This window comes from Ambystoma mexicanum, chromosome 2q (assembly GCF_040938575.1).
Source record: "Ambystoma mexicanum isolate Mex_15411 chromosome 2q, UKY_AmexF1_1, whole genome shotgun sequence".
In the NCBI taxonomy this organism is placed as follows: domain Eukaryota; kingdom Metazoa; phylum Chordata; class Amphibia; order Caudata; family Ambystomatidae; genus Ambystoma; species Ambystoma mexicanum.
The window spans coordinates 771,152,299-771,178,773 of NC_090924.1; the positions used below are offsets into that span (position 1 = coordinate 771,152,299).

The 26,475-nt window shown below is 45.4% G+C and overlaps 1 protein-coding gene across 5 annotated transcripts in view; it reads right to left on the bottom strand.

Moving 5' to 3' along the window:
* LARP4B (La ribonucleoprotein 4B) overlaps positions 1 to 26,475 on the bottom strand; it is a 2,592,412-nt gene that overhangs the window by 1,111,572 nt on the left and 1,454,365 nt on the right. For all 5 annotated transcript variants that reach the window (XM_069648004.1, XM_069648003.1, XM_069648001.1 and 2 more), the window contains one exon: positions 18,206 to 18,457. In XM_069648004.1, coding sequence (XP_069504105.1) covers positions 18,206 to 18,457 — 252 coding nt within the window. The remainder of the gene's footprint in view (positions 1 to 18,205; positions 18,458 to 26,475) is intronic.

Here is a 26,475-nt window from a genome sequence, read left to right on the forward strand (position 1 = left end):
CCAACTCCCATTCGTGGGAGATTGTGATCTGCCTGCTCAGAGCATCCGCTGCTGTGTTTTCTTCTACGTCCAGATGAACCACCAGTAGAGATTCCTTCTGTTACTGCCAAGAACCAGAGCTGCAATGCCTCTCTGCACAAAGGCAGCGACCCTACACCCTCTCTTGTTGAGGAAGTACATGGCCACTGTTTTGTCAGTCATTATCAAGACATTTTTCCACCGTACCGAAGGCAGAAAGGCCATCGGTGCTAGTCTGATTGCCCTTCCCTCTAACACGTTGAGTTCATGTCTGGAGTCCGATGGAGACCAGGGACCTCTGATTGAAAGATCTTTCATGTAGGTTCCCCATCCTGTAAGGGACACATCTGTCACAATTGTCATCCCTGGCCATGGTTGTCAAAAAGGTTCCACTCCTATTCTTACGGCAGGCCCACCACAGGGAATCCTGGGCGACCCTGTTCAGGACCTGAGGTCCGTCTTTCTTCCAGAGAATTGAGACCACTGGAATCTGAGAGCCCACAATCATTTGCGCTTCTGGCACCAGATAAATGCAGAATGCCATGAGGCAGAGCAACCATACGAAGTCGAATGCCAGAAGATGCTGGGCACTCTGACATTTTAGCAACCATCTGTAAGAGATATTGAGCCCTCAACTCGGATGATGAGGCCCCCCAATCCCCTACCCTGAGGATGAATCCAGGATTGCTCCAATAAACTGAAGCTTCTGTGATGGTGTGAAGTGGGACTTCTTGAAGTTCAGGAAGAAGCCCAGCTCAAGGAGAAAGTGGCAAGTGCGACTGGGGGGGGGACAGCCTGTTCCAGAGAACAAGCCCTGATAAACCAGTCCTCCAGGCAGGGATAGATGTGAATCCCCTCCCTCCTTAGACTGGCTGCCACCACTGCCATGAGCTTGGTGAAGCCTCTCGGGGAAGAGGTGCGCCCGAATGGCAGAACCTGAAACGGATGAGAACTGCCAACTGCGAACCTCAGGTACTCTGTTTTTGATAAATGGGCACCTGAAAGTAGGCGTCCTGAAGGTCCAAGGACACTAACCAATCCTGGAGTCAAAAGGCCTGAAGGATCTGCCAGAGGAACTTGTTCAAGCGTCTCAAGTCCAAGATGGGGCGCACTCCTCCGTCCTTCTTGCGGATCAGAAAATAAGGAGAGTAGCAACCTGGATTCCTCTACACTGCAGGTACTAACTCAATCGCACCTTTCTCGAACAGGGCAAAAATGTCCTGTAAGAGGAGCAGATTCAAGATAGAATGGCTTCTCTGGGGACAATCTGAGGACCTTGCCAAAAATGGGAGGCAGGAGCCGTGGGCCACTGTCTGCAGTGCCCCAGCATCTGAGGTTATACCCCACCAACTCTCCAGATGCAAAGAGCCTGCCTCCCACCACAGTCCTGTGGGCAAAGGATTCAGAGTGGGTTTTGAAAGTGCTGCTGCGGCTGAAGGCAAAGCAGCAGAGGCTGAGAGGGAAGCCTTTACCTCCTCAGCCTCAAACCACAAGAAGATCTCCTTTGGCCTTCTGAATTTTGGCCCCATCTCCTTGTGATGGACTAATAAAAGCGAAAAAGGGCCAACCTCTCCACCCCTGAAAGGGCCCTTAGTTTTGGTTTGGCTGACGTATAGCTGCTTGTAGCAATTTCGTTGCAGCTTTGTAAGCTTCTAGCTTTTCGAAGCTTTCATCAGCTTTTGATCCAAAGAGTTGACGACCATTACAAGACATGTCCAAATGAGCCTGAAGGTCTGGATCAAAAGCAGACTCTAAGCTATGCAAATCTTCTGGCTGCCATTGCCCTGCTAACTGAATATGCAGAGTCTAAACCAGACTGCAGTGACCGACATGGCATCCTTGCCGTCTTGTACCATATTCAAAAAGCTTTCTCTCCTCGTCCTCTGGGATGGGTTGCACCGCTAAACCCACAATGTGAGAGTTACTTGGCCAAGGCAAAAGTAGCATTTATCTACTTGAGGGCCATACTACCTGCACCCCCACCCCCTCCCCCAGGTATCAATTATCTTGTCATCCCTATCTTGTGGAATGGAAGGGTAGGCCGTAGCTCTTGAAGACAAGGATCCTGCCTGCACCACCAGGCTTTCTGGTGTAGGATACCTGGTTAAGAATTCCAGATCAATAGCAGCAGCTCTACATTTTTTAGTAAAATTCTCATTTACTGCAGGCATGGAGTCTGGCTTCAGCCAGTTTTCCCGAATACTCTTCTTCTCAGATTCATAGGAAAGGGCAATACAGGCTCTCAGAGCCACTGTCAAGGATGTCAGTGAGGTTGTCCTTTTCAACTAGGACTACTGGTTGTTCCCAATATAGGTATTCTGTAACTATTTATTGCTGCCCTATAAAAAGCATCAGCATGACCTCAAATGTCTGGGTTGGCGAAATCAGTTTCCAGCTAAGTGTCTCGAACACTTGCCTCCTTCAACTAGATTCTTGAATCTGGATTCTCACTGACTAACCATCAGGAATATTTGGTGTACTGTAATCCTAGCCAAAAGGCACATCTTGGTGGTCCTCCTCTTCAAAGATAGACCCCCCCATGGATCCGAAGAAGTCATATTTGGGAATAGGTTTAAAAGTCTTTGAAGACGGCCACAGGTTTAGAAATCTTTGAAGGTGCTGACCAAGTTGGTAAGGGTGATGGAGTCGACAGCTTTACAGACTTCGATAAATGCCTCAATGAGGGCTTCGAGCGCCCAGTTATATGCACCCTCTCAGTAGATGAGGAGGGAGACTTGGACTTTTGCCTGTGCTTCAAAGACTCCTCCTTCAACACATGTAGAGGAGGCTTACCTCCCAGGCTCAACGGCACACAACAGGAAATCAAGTGGGGATGGGGGACACAGCTATGGAATATGGTACTTCAATCCGTAATAGAGGTTTCAAGCAAGCAAAGTTAGTAGGCTTATAAATGTAAAGGGTCATTTTAGGCGAAATAGGGAGAAGCATCAAGGCCACCCCAGACTTGGAGAAGTATACACAAAACACAACCAGTTGTTGCCAGCTGGTAACCCTATTATGTACTCCTGGGGGGACATCAAGTCCCAGGTATGCTTAAGGTCTTAATCAGTAATCACCATAAATTGGGTATCACCTAATAGACATGTTCTGTATGTAATAACAAGAAAAAAGAGTTTCGGCCAGTCATTCAGACCACAATCTTGCAATAATTTTACAATAACAAGATTCTGTAATGATACATTTCAAATAATATTCATCTTGTAAACAATTAAGGATGCCATCAGTCATCGTTGTGTTTTCAAATAATAGTCTAATGGTGCTTATGTAGATACTTATGAATGTTCATTTGGAGAGAAAGAATTTACAAATCCAATGGTAAATCCACAGGTGTCACATATACAAAATAGTTCATCAGATTGTGCTATATTATTCACACAGTTGATTTTGAAACCTAACAACTAAATAATTCTAATTGTCCAATAAGCTCCTCTTAAAAACAAATGCCAATGCGCTTCGGATTTTGAATGATCCATCTTTAGGGCTTGGGAGCTCTTCGTTTCATAAGAGTCCAAATGTTGCTATTCTATTCACATAATCACCTTGTATATAAGGGACATAGGAGGTTGTAGAACTCCGTATATTCCATAGGCTGCTCTGGCCGGGTCTGATGTATGTAGTCCGGCCGGTATACTGGGAGTTTTTAATCACCCCAAGAAGTCTGAGGGGTCGGAGCCGGTGTCCTGCCGGTTTTGTCAGACGCTGTGACTTAGATTTCTTTGGCTCTTTCGGAGAGCTACTCAGAGCTACCTTTTGAAAGACCTCTAGCATTTTCAACCGAAATCTTTCCCATTCAGTTGGTGACAGCTGACTTATTCCGGAAAGTGACTTATGTCAGGAGAGGAGGAAGAAGACGGTGATCTGTGACATCACTTTTTCATGTGAGGAGGATGACTAGTATCGAGACGGAGTGCTTTTGGCTGAAGGGTTTCACTTTTATTGACTGACGGGAACTACAGTCATGAACTCAGTGGTCTACCACCAGTTACCATAAACAGATACAGAGGGGCATTGGGGAAATTTCTGCTCTTTAGTCGGAGCACTGCTTGAATCCAGTCTTCCATGTCGACATCATTCGACCTTTGATAGAATAAACACAGTTGGATTTCGCTGAGGTGAAGTCGTCCGAAGCTTGCTTGCATGCGAAAAACTGAGGCAACTGTCTCTGTGCGTGTTACTTATACCGATGTTGACGTCACAGCCGAGGTCAGGATGGAGGCCGTTGAGGGCCACAACAACTCGACACTGCACAGCACCAGACACAATGAAATATAAATACCAACGAATATCAAAAAGGAGTAATACGTGGGAGGACAAAATCCATTCAAAGTCTAGATTACCTTACCTTACTTTGCCTTCACTAGCGCTTTGCTGCTAGTATATTTAATTTGGCTGAGGATTCTGTTAAACACCTTAATATTGGGGAATGAATCAATCCTGATTTGAATGTTTTCTTCTTAGCTTGCAAACTTGTTAAAGGATCTAAAGGTTTGGGGATGCTTAATAAGCATGCAAAAGGCCAATCTGTGTAGTCATTAATCTTTAGGCCATAATATTTTAGGAACTTAAATGGGGTCAGCACGTAGATCAGCAGGGGAGGTATTTTGAGCTGTAGGAAAGGAGATCATAGTTTAGTCTATAACGATATGGTGCACTTCCACCACACACACACATAAAAAAGTGAGGGAGGTCTCCTAATTCTTCCCAGTATAACTTTATAAGGAAGGTGATAGATTCAAAAACAAGGGCAGCGTGCAATTTCTATGTCGGTACAATCCAGTGTATCACTTATGATAACAATCAGATACAACTTTGGGGCATATCCTTGAGGTAGATGAAACAGCTGACAAACTCAATCCAATGTTAAGCTGTTAATATTTGCAGTCCTAGAAGAGTACAAGCTCAGAATAGTGGTATACCTTATATCAGCGTTTGCCTTTGAACCAGAGACTTTGAATTACATGTTTTGGGTCAATGCAAGCAGGTCCTTATCCAAAAGGTGGTTGGATGAATGCAGGAGACTTCAAGAAGGTACCTCTTGATCTGAACTGGTGTCTGTGCTTGACGGCGCTGCGAATCCTCACAATCCATCAAAAATGTCAGAGTTTTAGATAAGGGATGACACAGGTGGTGAACAGCTTAACATCAAGCTTCTGGGAGATGTATGCTTCAAACTATGTACCGGCGACAGTGAGCTACCACTACAGAGACATTGACCATCATTCTTTCGAGGGACTCAAAGCAGGTGAGAACAGACCCGAGATATGGGGATCAAACAGTTTGGGCCCTTGAGCTGAGGACTAACAAGAATCCCTAGAATGACCTACAGATTCACTCAGCTTTGCACAGCAGCAGATTTCCTCCAAAATCTCTCAGCTTCCAGTGATACGTTTTCTACATATGCCACTCTCTTCAAGTCATCTGGAAGACATTCAATGAACACATGCTTACGCTTTTAAGATAATATAGTAGTGGCACCTAACCACAAGAGCCCACAGAATAACTGGGGGATACAGGCTGTGGAAATAACGCATTCAATGGTCCCATCTCCAGACAAAAACATTTTCAAAATATTGCAATTTAAAACATTGGCGCAGGGAACTATTAGGAGTGAACAATGCAGTTCCATTACAGTGGTGCACGATGGAATACTACAGTAATGACGTGTTCTTTCTTTGTTTAAAACTGCTGTGTGCCTCGTTTTCACTTTCTTTAAGTATTACACATTTCTTTAACTGTGCCAGTCCGATTTCAGGAAGTTACATTTCGCTCTTGTTTTGAAAAAAAAAGACCAACATTCAATTCATTCAGCTGTTCATATTTAAAGTACAGAGAGATATTCAGTGTTTATGAATATACATTAAGACCCCCCCAATTCCCCATCATAGCCTTCACTGAAGGCATACATGCGAACCTTATCTGTCTCACATCTATGCTTCAGGACTCTAAACAATCACAATCTCAAAACAGAACTCTGCAGTGGGACAATGCTTTCAGATGAATCATTTTGCACATTCAGAAAAGCGGATTCCCTTTTCGTCAGCCTTCACTTTGTCATACAATTTTGTGGTTTGAACGTGTAATATTGCGCTAACAATTAACTTGCATTTAATTTGCGTTTAAGGGACTAGCATGTATGAAACATGGTAACGACACTCAAGCTTTTGTCATTGTATACTGCGTCTAATCAAGGTTAATTTTAAATCATACCCTCTTCCCCATAATTTAAATAATTTGACAACTTGATATATTCGTACTTGCTTTTTTGCTCAAATAGCAATGATGCAATAAAGGATCATTAATACACTGTACAATTCGATAAAGCAAAGGTAAACTCCTTTGAAAGAGGTTTAGACATATATAATAAGAATTGGAACACCAGTCAAAAAGGACTAAATAAATGGACTACCATTATTTAAATAGGCTGTCAGGATTTAAAATGACTATATAAAAATAAAGAACCAAAAAAGCAGAAGTAATTCAATGAAAACACTGGAAATTAGAGATTATATTGGATCAAGAATAGGTTGTAGCCGGGAAAACGCCCTAGTTGGGTGAAACAGGTGTTTGCAATACAACTCAAGACCAAAGAAACAATTGTTGAAGAACAGACAGTATAGACAGGGTTTGAAAAATAAATGGTATACAGTGGACAGACAGGCTAGCAAATGTTTGCATTGATTGATAAGAAACTGGTGAAAACAGTTCATAGGCGACTGCATGCATTGACTATTGTGCCACAACTTCAATGAAACCATACACTTGAGACTGTCTAATTGATGTATATGGGGCAAGCTGTCCACAAATGGATTGTTAGTAAAGTTTCATCAATTATGATTAAAGTAGTTTGTATTGGCCATATACATTGAACATTGTGGCGAAACAAATTTTAATCTGAAAATGTATTTTTGAATATTGAATTAATGTTTAGTAGACAATGCAAGGGCGCAGAAATAAGAATGACAGAGGGACCATTGTGGTTGGTATAAACTTTTAATCAAGTGAGAAAATGAAAAGAAAACCCTATCTTGCCCAAGTTTGAAAAGGGGTTTCCCTGCCTCAACCAAAATGACTAATGTGGCAGTCAGGATGTCAAAAGCAAGAGCCAGTCTACAGTGCTATGTAAGAATCCTAACTCTGTCCCTCACACTCTGTGCTAAACTAAATAAAAAGGATATCTTCCAAGTCCAGAGGAATAACTCCTTTCACCTGGACAAAAGGGTAGTTCTTGGTTTTGAAAGTTATCAAAGTACAGTATCCCTCCCTTCCCCAACCTGCCTTTCTCAGGCTTCTTCTTTCTGTCTTGGGGTCCCAGGCTCTGGTCGGCAGACCTGGTTCCCTTCTACCAGACCTGGTTTACACGACTGCCAAGGAGTGCGTTCAAAGGAATTACAGTTTTCTACTCCTCTCTTATTTGACAGACCTTGGTCGCCTTCCCGCCAAGTACTGTCACAAAGAAGATTAGGTATACTTGTTACAGGATATGTCCTTTTCCTGCAAGGGTTCCAGACCCTATTCCCTTTGTTATAGTGTCTTGATAATGTTTCTCTTAATGTCTCATAGGGGTTATCCTCTTTTCCCTACTTTCCACGCACCGTAGACTTTAGGGTTCCTTGTACCCTCTGGGGACCCCCTCCCACCCACAACCATAGCCTCAGCCACCCAAATACCTTTAGGGTTTTGGCTGCAACAATCAGGTAGATTACAGGCTTCCCCGTATCTCTCTTTGATCGCCGGTGCTCTTCTCGGTTTGCCACAGTGGCTCCGGATCCTGTTCAGCATGCATCTCCCAGCCAGGACACCTGATCCTGCAGTGCTGCGCTGCACTGCTGGCACTTTCCCCAGCCAGCCTTTTGGTTCTATTGGCGTGTCCATTGGACACCATGCTCCCCGCCTTCCAGCATCCTGGTCTCCGCATTGATTGTCCTCCACACTCAGCTCCTTTAGGGAGACTCTGACATTGAGGTGAGTCCATTGTCAATTTTCATATCGGCATCCAGTAAGGTCTGTAGTTGGAGACTGGACTGTTCATGCAGGTTCACCGGAGTGATACCTGCTGATATGCACTTCCTTCCTCGTCACAGTTTCTTGGTTTGGATCTTCATGATCGCTACTTCTACTCTTCCGTGTCTAGTACATGGGATAGGAGGGTATGGATGGAGAGAGTGGGGGTGAAGGAGAGGTGTAGATGTTAGGCAGATACCACGTTCTGCCACAATAGTTCTCAGATCCCAGAGGGGGATTCCCGTCCCACGAGATCCTCCAACTGAGTATCACCTCCAGGGGTACTATAAGGTAGAGGCCAAACCTCCTTGGCCACATGGGAAGGAGCTCCCCCTACGGAAGAATTGACATCCTGGTATTCGTCACAACAAGCAGTCCAGAAAGGGATTGAATGTACAGGAAGCCTAGTAATTGAAATCTAGCGACCAAAAGTGAGAATGGATACATACACCAATTTGTAAAAAGATTTTTAAAGCAAAAAAAGATTTAACGGAAACAAATTATACAATATGTGATTAACTGTACTTTATAATTTCATTGTTATTTCAGCAAAAGCAAGCACAAAAATATCAAGTGGTAGTATTCTTTAATTTATGGTGAGGCATGCAAAATACTTGGAAATTGACCCCTTTCGCTTTCAGCTGTTTTTATTAACGTTGTAAGGTGTGCGTCATGGTCAGTCCTAATGTCGGCCTCCAATGGATGGAGTCCACAAGTTAAAGTACAGAGGAGTGTGGCTGTATACTAGGCAAAAATAGGAGTATATCCTTGTGGGAGCAGCACAGAGCATTTGAGGCATTTGGACCCAGGTGGTGGGGGAAACATACACATTTACTTTGGGAAGAACTATGGGTTGGTAAAACCCCACAGTGAAAAAAGGAGGAAAAAGGGACTACCCCTCTATTAACAAGGGAAGGGATGGGTGTTACCAATAGGCAACACTGCACACAGAAAACCTGGGAATGTGCCCGGAGCAGTAGTTGGTGTCGCCAAGATGGATTTGTCATATGGGGATCAGGGAGAAGGTCAACTGGTTAGTCAGAATTCCAGCAACAGTATTGTGATGCTGGAAATGCCTTATGGAGGGACAGGGCCTCCTAGTCCTTATCCGAGTGTTTTCTCAAGGTTTTCTGCCACTGAGGTCCAGCTGGACCTCTGGAGGTGCAGCTCTTTATGTGTTTATCTTTTGGCGAACACGCCCCATGCAATACCCTTATGGCACCTATGGGTTTGGGTACACCCTTGTACCACGTGTGTTTTTGGGCACCTTTGTGTGGCCCTCAGAGCAGGGTATGGGCTGGTTGCAGCTCATGCTGACTTGGCCAGGGCTCTGGTTGTCCTCCATTTTGGGATAACCAGGCGCTGCCATAGGAATCAATGGATTCCTACACAAAGGCAAGATGGCCGCTGTGGCCTCTTGGTTTATTACCTTTTGCCTTGTTTCCCAAAGTCCTGGGAAGCCCAGTCTCTGTTCCTTTCCTCCTGAGTGGATGTTGGGTGGAAACACCATATATGTCTGCCCCTCCCCCTGCGACTGGCTTTTGGGTGTTAGTATCATATATGGTTCTGGGGCTGCCTCCTGTCAGACTGACTGGAGCCTTCCCAGGGGCGGTGTGTTGTGGGTACACCTTAGGGGTGGGACCTGTGTGAATGGAGTTGGGAGTTAACGCGCATCCTCTGTTGTGGGTGTCTGGTTTCTCTGTGTGTGCCCTGACTGAAACCGAAATGAATGCAGTGTAGAGTACTGAAAGGCTGGGTGCTTGCCCCAATCCACATTCCTTGTTATGGGGGTCTGGGTGGAATGAATGGCCTGAAAGCCTGATTAGCTGCCTGCCTGCATGAATGAATGCCCTTTTGCGTGATTGGCTGACTGACTATGGCTCAGCCAGACTGAATGAGGGACAGAGGTGTATATCTGGGGACTTCTCACTTCCCAATTGGTTTAGAAGCTGAAGTCGAAGCTTAGCAAGAAGCTGGAAGAGAAGTGTGAAGCTGTAATTTCTTCATTGTAATCCGAAAGTTGTCGTATTCTTCCAAGGACTGATCCAGAGAGGACCTGCAAAGAAGACCTCTCCCCGAGCTATGAGGGACCATTGTGCACAACTGCTGCTCATCATCGAAGCACCCTGGAAGACAGTCCTGCAAGTCTGCAGTCCGGATAAGGGGTCCGCCTAAAGTCCTGAAGAAAGCACTTGGAAATCGAAATGAAATTAAATGAAGTCTTTTTAATTAAGGTGCAAAGAAGTCCAGTGGCGTCGACCTAGGCTCAGAAGATTTCCGTGACCGCTGGAAGCCAGTTCGAAACATATCGCCCAGAAGACAGGATACCCTGACGCAGTGCTGCTATACACCAGATGCTGCGAAAGATCCACAACGCCGAAGAACATTTCAAAGGGCATTCTTGCCAACAAAGTCAACCACTTTTTCCCACCAGAGAAAGTCAAAGTTTGTCGGCTGCCAAGGCAAGCCCTCCGGTGGGTTTCCCGCCACCAGAAGTCTTCCCAGGATGAGATGACACGCTTGAAGGTCTCTTGCCTTCGAGGACCTGCTCTCTTCAAAATAATAAAGCAAAAGTTCCTTCAACCAAATGAAAGTTTGTTAGGGTGATAATGGTTCACCCCTGGGCTCCCATCTTCTGGGCGCTAACTCCTCACATATCGTATTTCACAATTTATATATCTGTTCTTTTCTCAATGAACTTTGGACGATAGCTTCACCCCTGGATCTCCCTCAATCGGGCTGGGACCCCCTCTTGACTGCCAGTCCTTGGGTGATGGCTTCACCCCTGAATCTTCGTTGTTTCGGCTCGGACCCCTCTTGAATCTTGGCCACCTTCGGTCACGTTTACTGTGGCTTTTCTTTCTTCACAAATCTGAATGTGTTTTTAAGCATTTCCAGCGGACATCCCGGGTTCACTTTTGTCAACACACTGTCTTGGGACTTTAGACTTTGCCCCTCCTCACTGGCATCCCCTCGGTCGGGTTCACAGATGCCATTTCTTTTACACAGTTGAATGTCGCAGGGATTCGCTTCCCTAGTTTCCTCACTGCAGGGTTTACTTTACTTTCTTTCACACAGTTTGTAGATCAAAGTCTTTCGATTGTATGGGGATTTTGCTCGACACTTATGACCACTGACCTATTTCGGTGGCTCTCCTACTGCCTTCTGGTATCTGTAGTTTCACTCAGTTGGGGATCGACCAGAGTTTTTAAGAGTTAGACCACATGTGGTGCTGATTTTCCTTTGCAGCTGGTCTCCCCTTTAACATTTTTTACAGTTCTTTCACAGTCCATTGGACTTGGTTCAAACTTGCCACTTTGCGATTCTCATTCAACACAGCCTGGTTCTTATCGGTTCTCCCCTCGGCTCACTGGCTGTGATGAACCGCTTGGCCTTTCTTTTCTCTGGAGACAAGGCTGGCACCACGGGCACGAGAGCTCCCATGCTCCTGCTTATCAGCGTGTACCATTGACATCTGCTGCAAGACACTTGTGCTATTGTTTGCAGTCTTAGGCTCTCTTCCACAAATGTTTTGCGGGTCTGGGACGAAAAAAGCAAGGTCGCTTCTCTCCTCGCCACCCTTCTCCTCTTGAACTGCCGCGCCTGATTAGCCATCTCACTGTGCTGTCTGCCATGCTCGTACTGTGCTCTCGGGCTGCACCTTTTATTCCTGTGGGGAAAGGGCCGTCAGGTGTGTGAGCTTCTGGTCAATTGCCTGACTTTGCCGGACCTTTGTATTGGGAGATGTCAGGTAAACAGCTCTGGTGTTAGTCTGTTGTCCTTTGTGTTGTGCGAAAGTGTTTGTGTCGGAAAGGAGGGTGGGTGAGGGAGGCGACAGTGGTTTTGAATGTCCTACGTGAGAGGATGGGGAAAAGGTGACTTCCAGTCCCTGAAGATCCTCCCCCTCCCCCATTCAGGTCATCCTCCCTCACTGGTCCACCCCGAGGAACTGGATCCAATAGCAATGGCCATGTCCTGGCCACCTGGATGACGGATTCTCGAGGTTTAGACAGGGAGACACCTTGAGGTTTCTCACATCACTATCTTGAAATCCAATCTGCTGTCGGCCTCTTTCGACTATGCCCTACAACTCCCCCAGCTTGACTTATGTCTGCACTCCAACTACTGCTCATCAGCTTCCTTATTCCAACGACTCAGAAAAGACAGGAGCCTGTAGGCACTGCAACAAAAGGTAAGCCTTGCCTTCGGATATCAGTACACGCATTGGCTGCTAGTACAACTGCATCTGAACCCTGATCAATATAACAGTCTCTTACTTCTCCCTGACGGTAATTGCCACAAAAACTTAAGCCTCCGGCTCCAGCATATGTGCCATTCTGCCCACTCACTCTATTCCTATTTATCATTCTAACAAACGTCATCTTTATTGTCTTATGACCCTGCATGATACTTTTGCCCCGCCAGTGCTGTACTTGGATGTTGATGAATCTAAGCTGTCTGTGTACCCTGCCAATTCTGCATTTACCAGCTGGACCTGTGTTGGGCAGAATTATATGCAGTACCCTTTGGGAACACTGCACACAATTAAGACTACAAGTGACAGTACAATTTCACCTTTGGTACAAGCCCGTACTACACAGTTATAGTGGTAGCAGTAGCTTCTAACTATAAGAAGAAAGAAAAGAAGCCTTTTTGTACTCCTCAAATCAATAAGGTACGATTATATAATAATTCCAAGTCTTAATGTTAAGGGAGCAGAACAAGGCTCCAAGAGGCACAGACAAAAAGGGATAAGAGCTAACCCTTTCCAATACTCCATGCAAGATGGGGTGTACTGGGTCTGTGGTTTAAAGTGACTATATAAAGTTAATGGCAACTTTACCTGTTTCTGGGGGACAGTAGTCAGCCCGAGAAAAATTGAGTCAGTGGGAAGTCTCAAAGACAACCCTGTGTCACTGCACTGAGGGTGCTGTGTAATACACACACAAAGTGGTGCACGTGGAGTAGGTGAGGCTCCAGTGCCCAAGATCACACAAACAGTGAAAATACACACAGCAAAACACATGTAAGAGTGGGGAAAAGGCTCACACTCTTACCAGGTGAAAAAAATAAACCCTAGAAATCCAGCAAAGCTGCTGGGGGACTCTTTAGGTAAGGGAAATCAACCATTTATGAGAATTCTCCCTGACACTCTGTATACTTGATGCAGCCCCTTATACCCTGAAGCGCAGCTGCATCATACCATGCACATATCTGATTGACTCTGCATACTGTGAGAAAGCTGAAGGTATTTCACCTGCTAGTTTCCGGGGATCTGTCATCCAGGTGGCCAGGAGACAGCCATCGCTTTTGGATCCAGTTCCTGAGGGTGGACCAATGCAGGAGGATCACCTGCGTGAGGGGTCTTCGGGGAGTGGAAGTGGGACACTGGATGGCGAGATGCAGTAGCCTCGTCCCTGTAACACCTTTACCCCCATCCTACCAAGTAGGATACTTAGGAACTCAACCACCCCCTCCCTCTTTTCCCAAGACGAACATTTCCTTACAGACAGCTCACTACAAGAGAAAATGGACCAACACCCGAGCCGTATACCTGACATGTCCCAATACAATGATCAGGCAATTACTGCTGACCATAACACACACTTAACTTCCATTACACTTCCCCACATGGCTAAAAGGCGGAGCACGAAAGCATACTGAGCAAGGCAAAGCACAAGAGGAAGCAGCAAGGCGAAAAATGGCAAAACCGAAAAGGATTCCAAGGAGGGAAGTGCCCTTGACCTTTTCAACGAAAGACTTAGTTTCATGAACCTTCGAGAATAGAAAACGTAACACCAGTTACCACTGTTGAAGAATCCTGCATTGTGTGTCAGAGGTACCCAGGGCTCTCTTGCATCGATAGTCAAGGTGGGGAGAATCAATTGCCTCCATGGTACTGTCCTTGGCTCCTACAACAAAGCAGTGAAGTCAGCAGAGCCAATGAGTTGGGGAGACTGATACCAGACCGGTCTGTGTTGAAGCCAAGGAAGCAAGCAGCAACATTGTATAGTGAGAACTGAAGCAAACCCTGAATGAAGCGTATGTGGCAAGCGACGCGAAAACAATTAAACAGCAGATGAGTGATTGAACTTTGATGCCAACATACAACACTGTGGACAGTGTTGTCTGGCACCACGTGGGTGCTCATTTGAAAGTCTATGTGCGATATTCAACTGAAAGGTGGCAAATATGAAGAGTGATGAAGTTTTGCGAAATCAAAGTGGTCCTGCAAAACCCTGTGCACATTCGAAAGTCTTCGATATCTGATCGAAAGTATATGAAGCTGGTCCAAGCCCGGCGGATGGAGATCAGCTGAAAGCTTTTGGTTAAAGCAAGTTTGTGTTAAATTATATTGGAAATTGGAATTAGTTCGAACCGGGCGGCGAGAGGCTAATTGAACATTGTGTTAAAAGGGATCTGAGCCCTACTGAAGGGGTTCTGGTGTGAACATTAAGTCACCCGAAAAAGAATATCCTACGAGAAAGTGAATGCTTAAATAATTCAACACAATGTTCATGAGAGAATCTGAGCCCGGTTGAGGGGGATCCTAGGTGAATAGTGAATCGCCAAAGAAATTGAATACTTGTTGTTAGGCAGAATCCTGTACAGTGCCCTTAGGGACCCCTACACACAATAAAGACTACAAGTGGTAATACAAGTTCTCCTTTGGTACAAGCCTGTACTACACGGTTAAAGTGGTAGCAGTAGCGGAGCAGCCAGACTTATCTCAAGAGCAAATGAGCAGTAGTAGAGATTACACAAAGAACTACAATTACTGTGACTCAAGCAAACACTGACTCAAGGTTTTTGGTTAAAAAGTAAAAGTAAATTTATTTTAAACCATCTGTCCACAAAACACTTCACTTCTATTCACTTCTATTAAATTAAAACCACAGTTCAAATATACTACACACAACCAATTCCCCTTGTGCAGAACAATTCCAGGTAAGTACCTTTGGTTTTGACAGACCGGTGTTGTGAAACAAAGACGTTACCAGGGGTACAGATGCGATCACTTTTTGACAGTAATGACAGTTCGGTCTTACTAAAGATAAGCGTACCCGCGGGAAGAAATGTTACCAGAGTTAAAACACAAATCAACACAAGAGAGTTGGGGATAAAAATCATAGGCAATACTTTTGTCAAGGCAGATGGAATCAGAGGACACTTTCCTACAAGAGAATTCAAGTCAATAGGCCTGCGCCAGTGTCAACTGGAACAGGGTTCCTGTTGCTGAGGATCACATGGTTAGTACAGTTCACGATTCAAGATTGCCAGGTGTACTTCGATATTGTCAACTGAGGAAGCAAAAGTTATAAGAGGGAAGGAAGACAAGGGCAAGCTTTGGATGAGGAAAAAGGGTTCACCCCAATTCCTCGAAGCTGGACACAGTACCTTATTCAACTGAAGAAGAGCTGGTGCTATGGCAGGTGTTCCTGGTAGTTCCTGCGGACTCACGGTTCCTGGAGCTTCAGTTGTGGAGACAAGGAGGACGACGTCTGGAGCGATTTGCACTACCCAGGGATGAAGCCAGCAGCAGCAACCACAGCGGTGAATAAAAGGTGCGCTCCTTTAAAACAGGAGAGGCTCTTCAGGTGGCTATCCAGACCACTACAGCAGGGTGCAGCAATTTCGACCAAGAAGAGGATCCTCTGCCTGTGGAAGATGAGCTGGTTGATCCCACCAGGCTCAAGGGAAGACGACTCCGGACTGGATCTTCTCTGGTCGTTGAAGGGTAGATAGCTCAGGACTGCAGCAGGGCTCCACAAGGACTCGGTAAGTGCAGCAGCCGTCTTCTCCGATTCTCTTCGGTTCCTTGCAGTTCTAGTGGCGACTCTGACTTCCAGCCGACAAGAGACAAGAGTCCTGCCTTTTATGAGAAAATCCCCCATTCACACAGCCTGGCTGTTAATCACACAGCAGGGGGATTGTCCGGCCGGACATCCCCTCCGGCCAATGGACGCAAAGTGTGACTTGGTTTTCCAAGGAAACCCTGTGCAGGGGGTGACTACACCCCTCCCTCACATTCAGCCCACCTAGACACCCAGGCACCAAAAGGAGGGCTTCGGCAGAGAAGCCCGCCAAAAGACAGTGAAGAAAGCACACCTGGTTTGCCGTGCAAAGTAAAACACAAGGAGGACTTTAACAAAAAGAAATGGGGAATAAACCCGACCGGAGGCAAACGAAAGAGTATTTGGTCAAGTGGGTTTATGTTCGAGGCTAATATAATAGCATGGAACAGTACCACGTTTATTTAGTTTAATAGCGGTAAAAAAGTTAGGGTAGATACCACTGCCAACAGCCAAGTCTAAATGTTAAAAGAGCAAAACAAAGCTCAGAGAGGTACAGACAAAAAGGGATGGGAATTAACCCTTTCCAGTACTCCATGTAAGATGGGTTGTACTGGGTGCAGTTTTAAATGACTACATACTGTAAATGTCAACTTTACCTGTTTCTGGGGGACAGTTGTCAGCCCCAGAAAAATGGAGTCAGAGGGAAGTCTCAGACAACCCTGTGTCACTGCACTGAAGGTGCTGTGTAACATACACACAAAGTGGGGCTCATGGAGTAGTGTACTCCAGAGCCCAAGATCAGACAAACAGTAGAAATACACATGGCAAAAGACATGCAAGAGCGGGAAAAAGGCTCACACTCTTACCAGGTGGAAAAATAAACTCCAGAAATCCAGCAAAGCTGCTGGGGGACTGACTAGGTGAGGGAAATTAGCCATAGAATGAGAATTCTCCCTAACACTTATAAAAATCTGAAATAGGAAAATAACTTAACATTTGTTTCTTGCATAAGGCCCTCTGAATGAAGAGACTTTGAAAGACAAAGACTTGGGCATGGAAGGCTCTGATGCTAATGATTGAACTGTATCCTCGTGCTAGAGAAGCCAGAGATAGTGCTAAGCTCGAGTGTACCGCCTTGTCCCATGCTGAAAATGTGGGCAAGGGAGGCCAACGACCTGAACATCCCGACATACCATTTTGTGAACAATTCTTTCTTTTTCGTAACATTGCTTCCCACACTATTTGTATTCAGAGGCAAGGATTGGCAATAGGTTTATTAGTATAGGCCTTTTTCTTTTTGACAAGACACTACTAGGACTGCGTTATTTGATGGTCGTAGCTTGCTCCCATCTCTAGATTTAGGATTATATAGGTGTTTTTCAAACCCTTTTTTTAAAGTTCAATAAACACCCATGAACTGTGATCACTCGTGTCCATCTTACTATTGATAACAAGCCTTCCTTACAATAGCAAATGTCTTAACGAATGTAGCCACCCCTCCCCCCCCCAATACCATGAGATGTGGCTTATTCAACCTGCAAGTTACAAGAATTCACCGATTGACCTTTTGCTCTTATGTATACATGATGTAGCCCCCCGTACCTTGAGGCATGGCTACATATGTTCATGTCTACACACCTGCATGTGGCACACCTATGCGTGTACTGCTTTATGAAGAATGTCACTTGCACTTTCTGTAACTAGCAGCCTAAGGGTTTGGTGCGCTGCTATAAATGTCAAAATAAATAAACAGTGTGCGGACATTCTTTGGTGGGGCTTGAGGACTCACTGTACTTAATCAGCGTGCATCACCTCCTGAAAGTTTAAACCGGGCTGCTTGTCCATTGCTACCAGATTGAGAGCTGTGCCTTTACCCTACCATAACATACAGAGGGCAGAAGTACTGATACCCTGCTCTCCCCTCCAGTCTTTACAACTATCAGAACCCAAAAGAGACACTGGGCAGTAGGCCTGGGCTTCAGTACCACCCACAACATGGGAATCCTGACAGCTATCAGGCAGAGTAGATGGTGTGTCTGTCAAGCTGTTTAGTGAGGTCTACTAGTGGCCAAGGCACTCGCCCATTACTCTTACTTTTCTCTCCATGAAACCCCCTACAGTTTCATATGTTTTACTCTAATTCCACGCACTGGAGGACATGTTGTTTAGCTCCATAAAAACGCTTAGAGTATAGCAGACTAACAGTGTTTATATCTATATTATTAAAAACTCAATCACGTATCAACTAAACAAAAATCTTACTAGCAATTTGAAAAGTTAAAAGCACACTGCCATCTCACCTATGCAATTAAATACGAGAAGATAATAGTCAAAATTCAGTCTTCAAACTACAACTAAGGTCAACTCACCGTCCTCTACCAAGGCAAGGAGTTGTATCACTATTGCATGGTTCCATTCTGCTTGCACCTGCATCCTTCTTGATAAAACTTGTAGTGCTTTGAATCCGTGTTCTGGGTTGTCCTGCTTGTCTTGTCTGTGGACCTCTGACACCATTAATTAGGCGGTCAGCAGAAAAATTAAAAATTGTAGGACTGTCTAGAAGTCCAGGTGCTCTTTCTGCAGTCGTTATTGTGTGTCGCAAATGGGATTTACCAGGATTCCTGCAAAATAAGAATTTAGAAATGGTTCATGCAATTTCTTATTTAAGTAAATCCAAGCTAATTCATAATGTAATCTTTTCAATTTTTGTTCACTCATACAAAGCAATGAAAGTTAAAGAGGTCGTACAATTGGTCAGCTTGATATTGTCCCTCTGGAACAGCCTCCCTACCTCTCTTTGTCTTGATTCGGACCTCAAGTTCTGGAAACTCCTCAAGACTGTCCTCTTTCCCTCTCGCTCTCCCCTGCTTTTCCCCCTTTTTCTGCTCGATTCCCTCCCTCTTTCTCATTCCCCCTGCTCAGTTAGCTGACAGGTTGCCTTGTGCACCCCAGAATCTCACAGGTTCCAGGCTCCCCCCACCAGTCCTGCACTCACCTCCAGGCCTCTGCACCGTTGCCTGGCGCTACAGCTCTATGCCCTATGATTTGGGTCACCACTCTGCACTTAACCTTGGCCCCTGCTGAACTGGGCGCACTTGACCCACTCTCCCTCTCTCGCACTTACTCAACCTTGTATGTTCTAGGCCCAGCAAGTAAGTAAGTAAGTCTGTCTGTCTGTCTGTCTGTCTGTCTGTCTGTCTGTCTGTCTGTCCAGTCCCCCTCTTGTTCCTCCCCACCACACCAACCTCTAGTTTTGGTTGCGATTGAAACACTCATGTTCAGGCGCACTGGATGACCAACTACCAAACAAAAATATTCACCAGACTAGTACTGCAGTTCATGACCTGTATGTTCCCTTCCCTCTCCATCATTTTTTTTATTTTCTCCTCCATCACCATTTGTCAAGAACTTCACTAGTAGATATGCCTCTATGCCTAGTATGCTAGTTATTGTTAGATAATTCGGAATCCTTAAGGCCCAAGAATGATGACTGTATTCCCTTGTTCCCTTCATGCAGTGAAGCGCTTTGAAGCACTTCACTTGCATATACGCGCTATACAAATAATTACAATAAATGCAAAAAAACAAAACACAATGCCTGGGAGCCACCATTCTATGAAGACAACTTCAATCTTTCTTAAGAGGAGAAGACATTCAGATAGAAAATGTGAACAGTGCCCTTGGGTCATATGGCATGTCACCAATGTGCACATTTTGAGGATTCCTATTTGGCAGTTTTTATTTTGAAGTCATCAATAAAACTCATGTAAGTAAACAGTATGAAACCAAAAAGGCTAGATTAGCAAAATAGCACTACAGAAAGATAGGCAGTACACATTGACTTTTGATCTTTCACCCAATCTCTAATTTGATTATTTTATAACTGTCATAGGTTTAAAATGAATATTTCATACCAAACTTTACTGTTTATGAAACACACACAAAAAAAACGGATACAATTATTTTATCAACAGCTCAGCAATACATACTACATCCAAAAGCCCCCCCCCACCGCTACAACAAATAACTAACTCAATTTGTCAGTCTCTTTGAAATAGTTCACACTATTTTCAGTAGAGTTGAGACCAGTTTGCAGATTTATATTCACAGTCAAGTAAGGTTGCTGAGCCAAGTTCTGCTTTAAAGGTGCTGGCTCTGCATCCACTTTGCAATCCCAGTAAAAACCTCCATAAATGCCCCAATAAAGTATCAAGCCCATACAGTACAAATGCATGTTACTTTTTTAGGCATTTAGCAAAAATGTGTAATGAGTAGCCTCCAAACCATATCGAAACACTCATTAACTGCATTCACTGGCATAGCAGGGGCTCAGTCACAATATGTCCTGGGGAGGGCTCTGTCAAAGTTTCAGAAAGAAAGAATTTATTTTTGAAGTAGGAGTGCATGAACTTATACGTCAGAAATAAATTGTGGTGCAGGATGGACGTGCTCTGGCTTCACTGCGCATGACAAGCTCTCCCTGCTTACAGTTGTCGTGGTGGAGGAGGCTGGAGTGCAGAAGCCAGAGGCCTTCGTCTTGGATGAGCCTCTCTGGGAAGACAAATTTGGAAAAAGCAGGCAAGAAGAAAGAAAAAGGGTTAATAGGGCGGGGTTAGCCACCCTATAGTGAAGGTGAAGCCTATCATCTATAAGAAATACGAACATTCAATGGCTAATAACTTTTGAGTCGTAAAACGGATCAGCACAAAAGTTTACAAACTATAGTTCAGGTCCAGGCCACCCAGAAATGGATTATTTTGGCGAATCCGTGTTACGGTTCAAAAGATCTAAAGGGTCAAAAAAGGGTGTGTTTTTCACGTTTCCATTCATTTTCACAAAGAGAGAGTCAAATATTTCATCAAGAGGACAGCCCAACCGCTAGGCAGAACAAGTCTGGCTCTAAGCGCTTGAAGGAAATCCTTTGATGGTTTGACGTGAATCCATCCGTCACTCAAATCGCAATTAGACCAAGCCAGTGCCAGAATCAGAGGCCGAAACAAGAATCGGAGTGAATGAGGATGGACTACACACGCACCAGGATACAGTGGCCTCCCTTACTTGCGACATGAAATTCGTGAAAGCAAAATGCGACGACTGAGAGTTTAGATCGCGCAGAAACAACATTAAAATGATAGGGGTTCCTGAGAACGCTCTCAAGGGAAGAATGAAGCTAGCAACTGAAAATCTACTCAAGGAACTGCTGGACAACCCCGATTACTCTCCCTTCACTGTTGAGCAGGCCCATCGTGCTCTAGCTCCACGACCTAGACCTGGAGATTTCCCCAGGCCCATAATCGCAAAAATCTTAAGCTATAGAGACAGGGATCAAGTGCTCTGCCTCGCGCGAGAGAAGTGGCCGCTTCGGCTAGGCTCACAGATCATCAGAATTTTTAGGGGTGCAGCAGGAAAGACGCAAATTCACTGGCGTAAAGAAAATGCCTCAGGAAAGGAACATCCCCTATGCAATACTGTTCCCAGCACGCCTCAAGTTCGACTTCAGAAAAAAGCTCTACTTCTTCAGGGTTCCCGACGAGGCGGTAAAATTCATTGAGGCGCATATTCCACTGAACAACCCGGCAGATGACCTCATGGAAAACGACTGACTGGGAGATATGCACCCTCCTCGTCTGCCCTATCCTCAAGCCTTTTCATCCTGCAGCTTATGTGTAGAGCGTGGCACAAGGAACCACAGCCTTACTATTGAATGGGACATCAAGTAAGCGGACATAAGTGAACAACTATGCTGTAACGTCTTGTTTAAGGGTCCTATGATCCCACTAGAATCTGGTTGACAGTGGAGTATGTAGATACTAGTTACTTTTTATACATAGTAATGTTTGAAATGGCCAAAGGGAGAGTATACTGCTTGATTGCTTCACTATTGAGCCTTAATATTCTTCTTGAGAGTTGCCAGTGCGATGTGGAAATGTTAACCGCCTGACATGTGTACTGTTGAGTGGTGTTGCACCACAGCTCCTACAAAGTTGGTTGCACAGCAGTAGCACACCCCACTGCAGCTGCAATGGTTGCCCTGGTGGTTTTGTCATATGCACGCCCCGGTTGGGCCTGCGATACAGGTGGGCCAATTTGGGGACGGCCCACAGGTGATTGGACCAAGGGTTGGGGAAGGTTCACTGCCCACTGGGTGAGGGAGGGGATGGTTATGTTGGGGACGGTTATATTAAAAATAGCGGAGGTGGTAAAGCACTGCACACATCAGATGAGGGACACAATGACAGTATTGACAGAGATATATACACACAGGCGCATTTGTTGGGATGTCCCCTGAGGTAAAGACATGGCTATACGATTGATGTCATGGAACGTTTGTGGGATGGGTAACTTCACGAAAGACTGTAAAATCACGGCTTACGGCCAGAGACATGGTGTGGAGATACTCCTGTTAAAAGAAAAACATGCCCGAGGTCGCCTAGCATTGGGTCTAGCGCCATCCTGGGGACTGCACAGGTTTTACACGACCTATTCCACACAAGCCAAGGGCGTCCTGACATTGATTCATAAGTCGATTAAATTTGTACTGAAAAAGAGCAGACCCTGAGGGCAGGTATATAATTTTACATTGTATAATTGCAAATGGGGAATACCTCAGTGAACACATATGGGCCTAATGTAGATACCCCGGATTTCTTGGACAAGGTCGCCTCCATACTCATAGGTTAGGTTGGGGTGCAGATCATGAGGGGGGGGTGATATGAACTTGATATTAGACGGCGCTTGGGACAGAACTGGGACTGCGCCTAGGACCCAGTTGCGAGCAGAGGTTAAGCATGCACATGTCATCACTCTGTATCCGAGACGACTGGAGGGTCCTTAATCCTCAGCAGCGAGTACACTTACTACTCGTTGGTGCATAATAGTTCTTCCAGGATCGACATGTTCTTAATGTCAGGCGACCTAATTGGCAAAGTTGAAAGCTCCCAGATACTCGCCTGCACATTGTCCGACCACGCCTCAGTTATACTGTCCGTAGTGTTGGGATCCTCCCCACCTGCCCGCAACATCTGGCGCTTTAAATAAGCAGCCTATCTGGACATAGTGTTCAAAGCCGATATGCTCTCAGATATCGTGACCTTCTCTGAATGTAACACACAACAAGATACAACAGTGGGGGTTCGGTGGGAGGCCTCTTAAGTGTACATAAGGGGTATGTCCATCTCGAGAGAGGCGGGGTACTAAAGGCAATCAGAAATCACCTACGCCACTCTGAGTCCAGGCTACAGGACTTTGAACGAGAATACGCAGCCGCAGCCACCCCTGGCAAACTGGCGTAGATAAGGGAGGAGCTTGAGGCCTATGAAATCACATGCTTTGCATGAGAAACGATATTTCACTCGCCCACGGGCTGCCAAGAAATATGGGGAAGGCGAGATGCTGTGGAGAACATTGGCCAGACTGGTTAGAGCAGAGGGAGGCCAAACCCGGATTAAAAGCATCAAGGATACACATGGAGTCCGACAATTGACGGACCAGCAGATACTGGAGATCTTTTCACAGTTCTACACAAGCCTCTACACACCGCCCCGGAAACACAACATACAAGATGTATGTGACTTCCTCGACCAGGTCCCTATCACATGCATCTCCCAATCAACCAAGGATCAACTCGACACCCAGATCACATTAGATGATAGTTAAGGCCATTACAGATCTACCGAAAGGTAAAGCCCCAGGGCCGGATGGACTTGCATCCAAATTTTATCAGGAACATGTGACGCTCCTTGCCCCCAAATAGTTGGCGGTCTGGGATGAATCACTTCGGGAATCCATCTTCCCCCTTCGCTGCGTGAAGCACTCAACTGTGCTGCTTAAACCAGATAAGTCTAGTGACGAATGTGGTTCATACAGGCCCCTCTCACTCATGAATATAGACACAAAGATATTCGCCAAAACGATAGCAAACAGATTCCTGCCGATTATGCCACACCTTGTACATGAGGACCAGAGTGGTTTCATCCCTGGGAGATAGACCGCTCTTAATATTAGACGGCTTTTCAGTGTAATGGCTAGGATTGATAAGACCACGGTGGCTGTGGCTGTTACACTTGACGCCCAGAAGGCTTTTGACATTGTCTCATGGCAGTACATGTGAGAAGTCCTAGAGGGGGTGGGCCTGAATACGATTGGGTATATCAAATTATTGTACACAGCTCCCACGGCTAGGATCCTGGTTAACTCCTTAACATCTACATCCTTCACACTACTTAGGGACACCCGACAAGGCTGCCCGTTTTCCCTGATCCTTTTCGCGTTGGTCATCATTGGTGGATTATATTAGGGCAAAGCATGCCCATAAAGGGTTACGCCTGAAAGACACTCTTGAGATAATATCCCTATATGCAGATGACGTGCTACTGTACGTTAGAAACCCAGCTATTCACCTGGACCCCATCCTAACGAGAAAAGGCAACTTCTCTAGCTTCACGATCAATTAATCCAAATCGGAGATATTTCCACTCACGAACACAACCTATATGCAAGTACCCTCTTCGCTGGTCCCCGGGAGTAATCTGGTATCTAAATCGACTGTGCTGGCTGGAAACTACTCTGCTGCTGCACAATATACCAAATCTAAAATAAGATGGCACTCCCTCCCGCTCTCACTAGCGAGGAAACTCTCACTGGTTAAGAGGATACTGGTCCCTAAACTCCTTTACATCTTCGGGAACGTACCGCTCTGGCCCGGGAAACAATATTTCGATGACCTTCATGAATTGTGCGCGCAATTCCTGTGGCACGCTGATGCAGTCCGTAAAAAATGGTTGCATATGACTTTCATACGAGAAAGGGGGATTCACCGCCCCCAACCTGACACTATATTTGATAGCTGCACAAGCCCAATATGGCACATACTGGTACCAGAGCCCTACTGTTCCACCTCATGTTAAGTTAGAAAAGCTTGCAGCGGCTGAAGTAAACATTATGACGCTAATTCTCTGTCACGACTATGAGGTTGATTCACCAGCCGATCCCATTGTGGCCAAGCTACTGGCATGGAATAGACTACTACGCCCAACACCAGAATGGCACCCCTACTATAAATTGCTCCCCATCTGGGGATTTCCCGGGCTCAAACCTACATGAGACAAACTGCTAGCTAAGCCCTGGCTAACACTGGGTTATCAAGCATTAACCGATCTATTCCATGAGGGGAAGTTCATCACTCCTCAGACATGGCGACCTGGCCACTCTGGGACGGCACTGGAGAAGCTGCAGTACTACAGACTCTGCGCTGCTGTCCGTGCTATTTGGTCATCCTACCCAGACGAAACCGGACATCTGCTACATAGGCAACAAGAGCACTGCCCATGGTATAGTCTCCTCTTTATATAAGATTCTGCTAGCAAAGTCCCCAGACCAACCCCCTAAAGCGCGAAATGAATAGTCTGAGGAGCTTGGTCTCGACATCTCGGATGATATGTGGAAGAAGGTGTGCTCTCACACGAGGCGGGTGTCCCCCAACTTCATGTTTCGCTGTATGCAATCAAACTATTAAATAGATTAGATTACACCCCCCATAAAATCACTAAGTTCACCCGTGACTGCATACATACCTGTGCAAGATGCTGCATCGAGGGGGCTGACCATGTGCACATTTTGGACATGCAAGGAACTTGGCGGCTTCTGGGAGGAGATCCTGGGGGCTCTCTCTGACATAGTGGGTGCTGTAGTGGACCCGGACCCTCTAGGGGTGCTGTTTGGGGTGTGGAATACTGAAGACACCAGAAAGGTGGCTATGTTTTTGAATGTAAGCTGTATGGTGGCCAAGAAACGTGTGCTACAGAATTGGAAATGCTCTGCTCCCCCTACTTTCAAGAAATGGTTGAACGCACTTACCTGGACTCAGACCTGTGAGAAGGAATTTATCAACTCACTCCCGCTGCACTCCCATCCCAGGAACGTATGGACTGCATTCTGTAGCTACCTCATTAGACAAGCCGAAGGCGACTCAGGACCACCCTCGCCTGAGGTACCACAGTAGTAATCTGTAATGTCATGGTATGATGCAACCTTGTGCTATGCAAAATATGTTATAATATACAGAGAAGAACTGGAACTGTGTCTATGTATATAGTATAGTAAACTCTACTGAGTGTGCATGCTGTAAAATTCCACCAATAAATAAAAGTTTTTTTTTTTAAAAGATGCAAATTTAATGCAACAAAACACCAGAAATTCAGCAGGTGCTGAAAGAGCTATGAGGCTTGCACTGCGCAGCCGGTGAGCAACCTGACGACATCACGAATGGCATCGCTGGCAGGTGTGTTTAGTTGCATTTAATTGGAAGCTTAACGTCACTTCAACTTAAGCTCTTTTCACTGACTATATGCGCATGGCAGTACATTTGAGCCAAGTCACATTCCATAACGCCACCTAGTAGCCATTGCTGGAAGTTCATCTCCAATTCAAAGCAACATCAGCAAGACATTGTGGGTATCTAAATTAGCCCAAATGCAACCCTTTTTCTCCAGGAAATTGTCTTGGTCACCGTAATCCTATTTCTGATGCTTGTATCTGCTTAGATCACATGCTATATAGGCCAACCTCTAATGGTAGTCTCGAAGTATTGAATAACTTGTTTCGAAAATCAAAAAGGGACATCGCCTAGGTGCGTTTATAA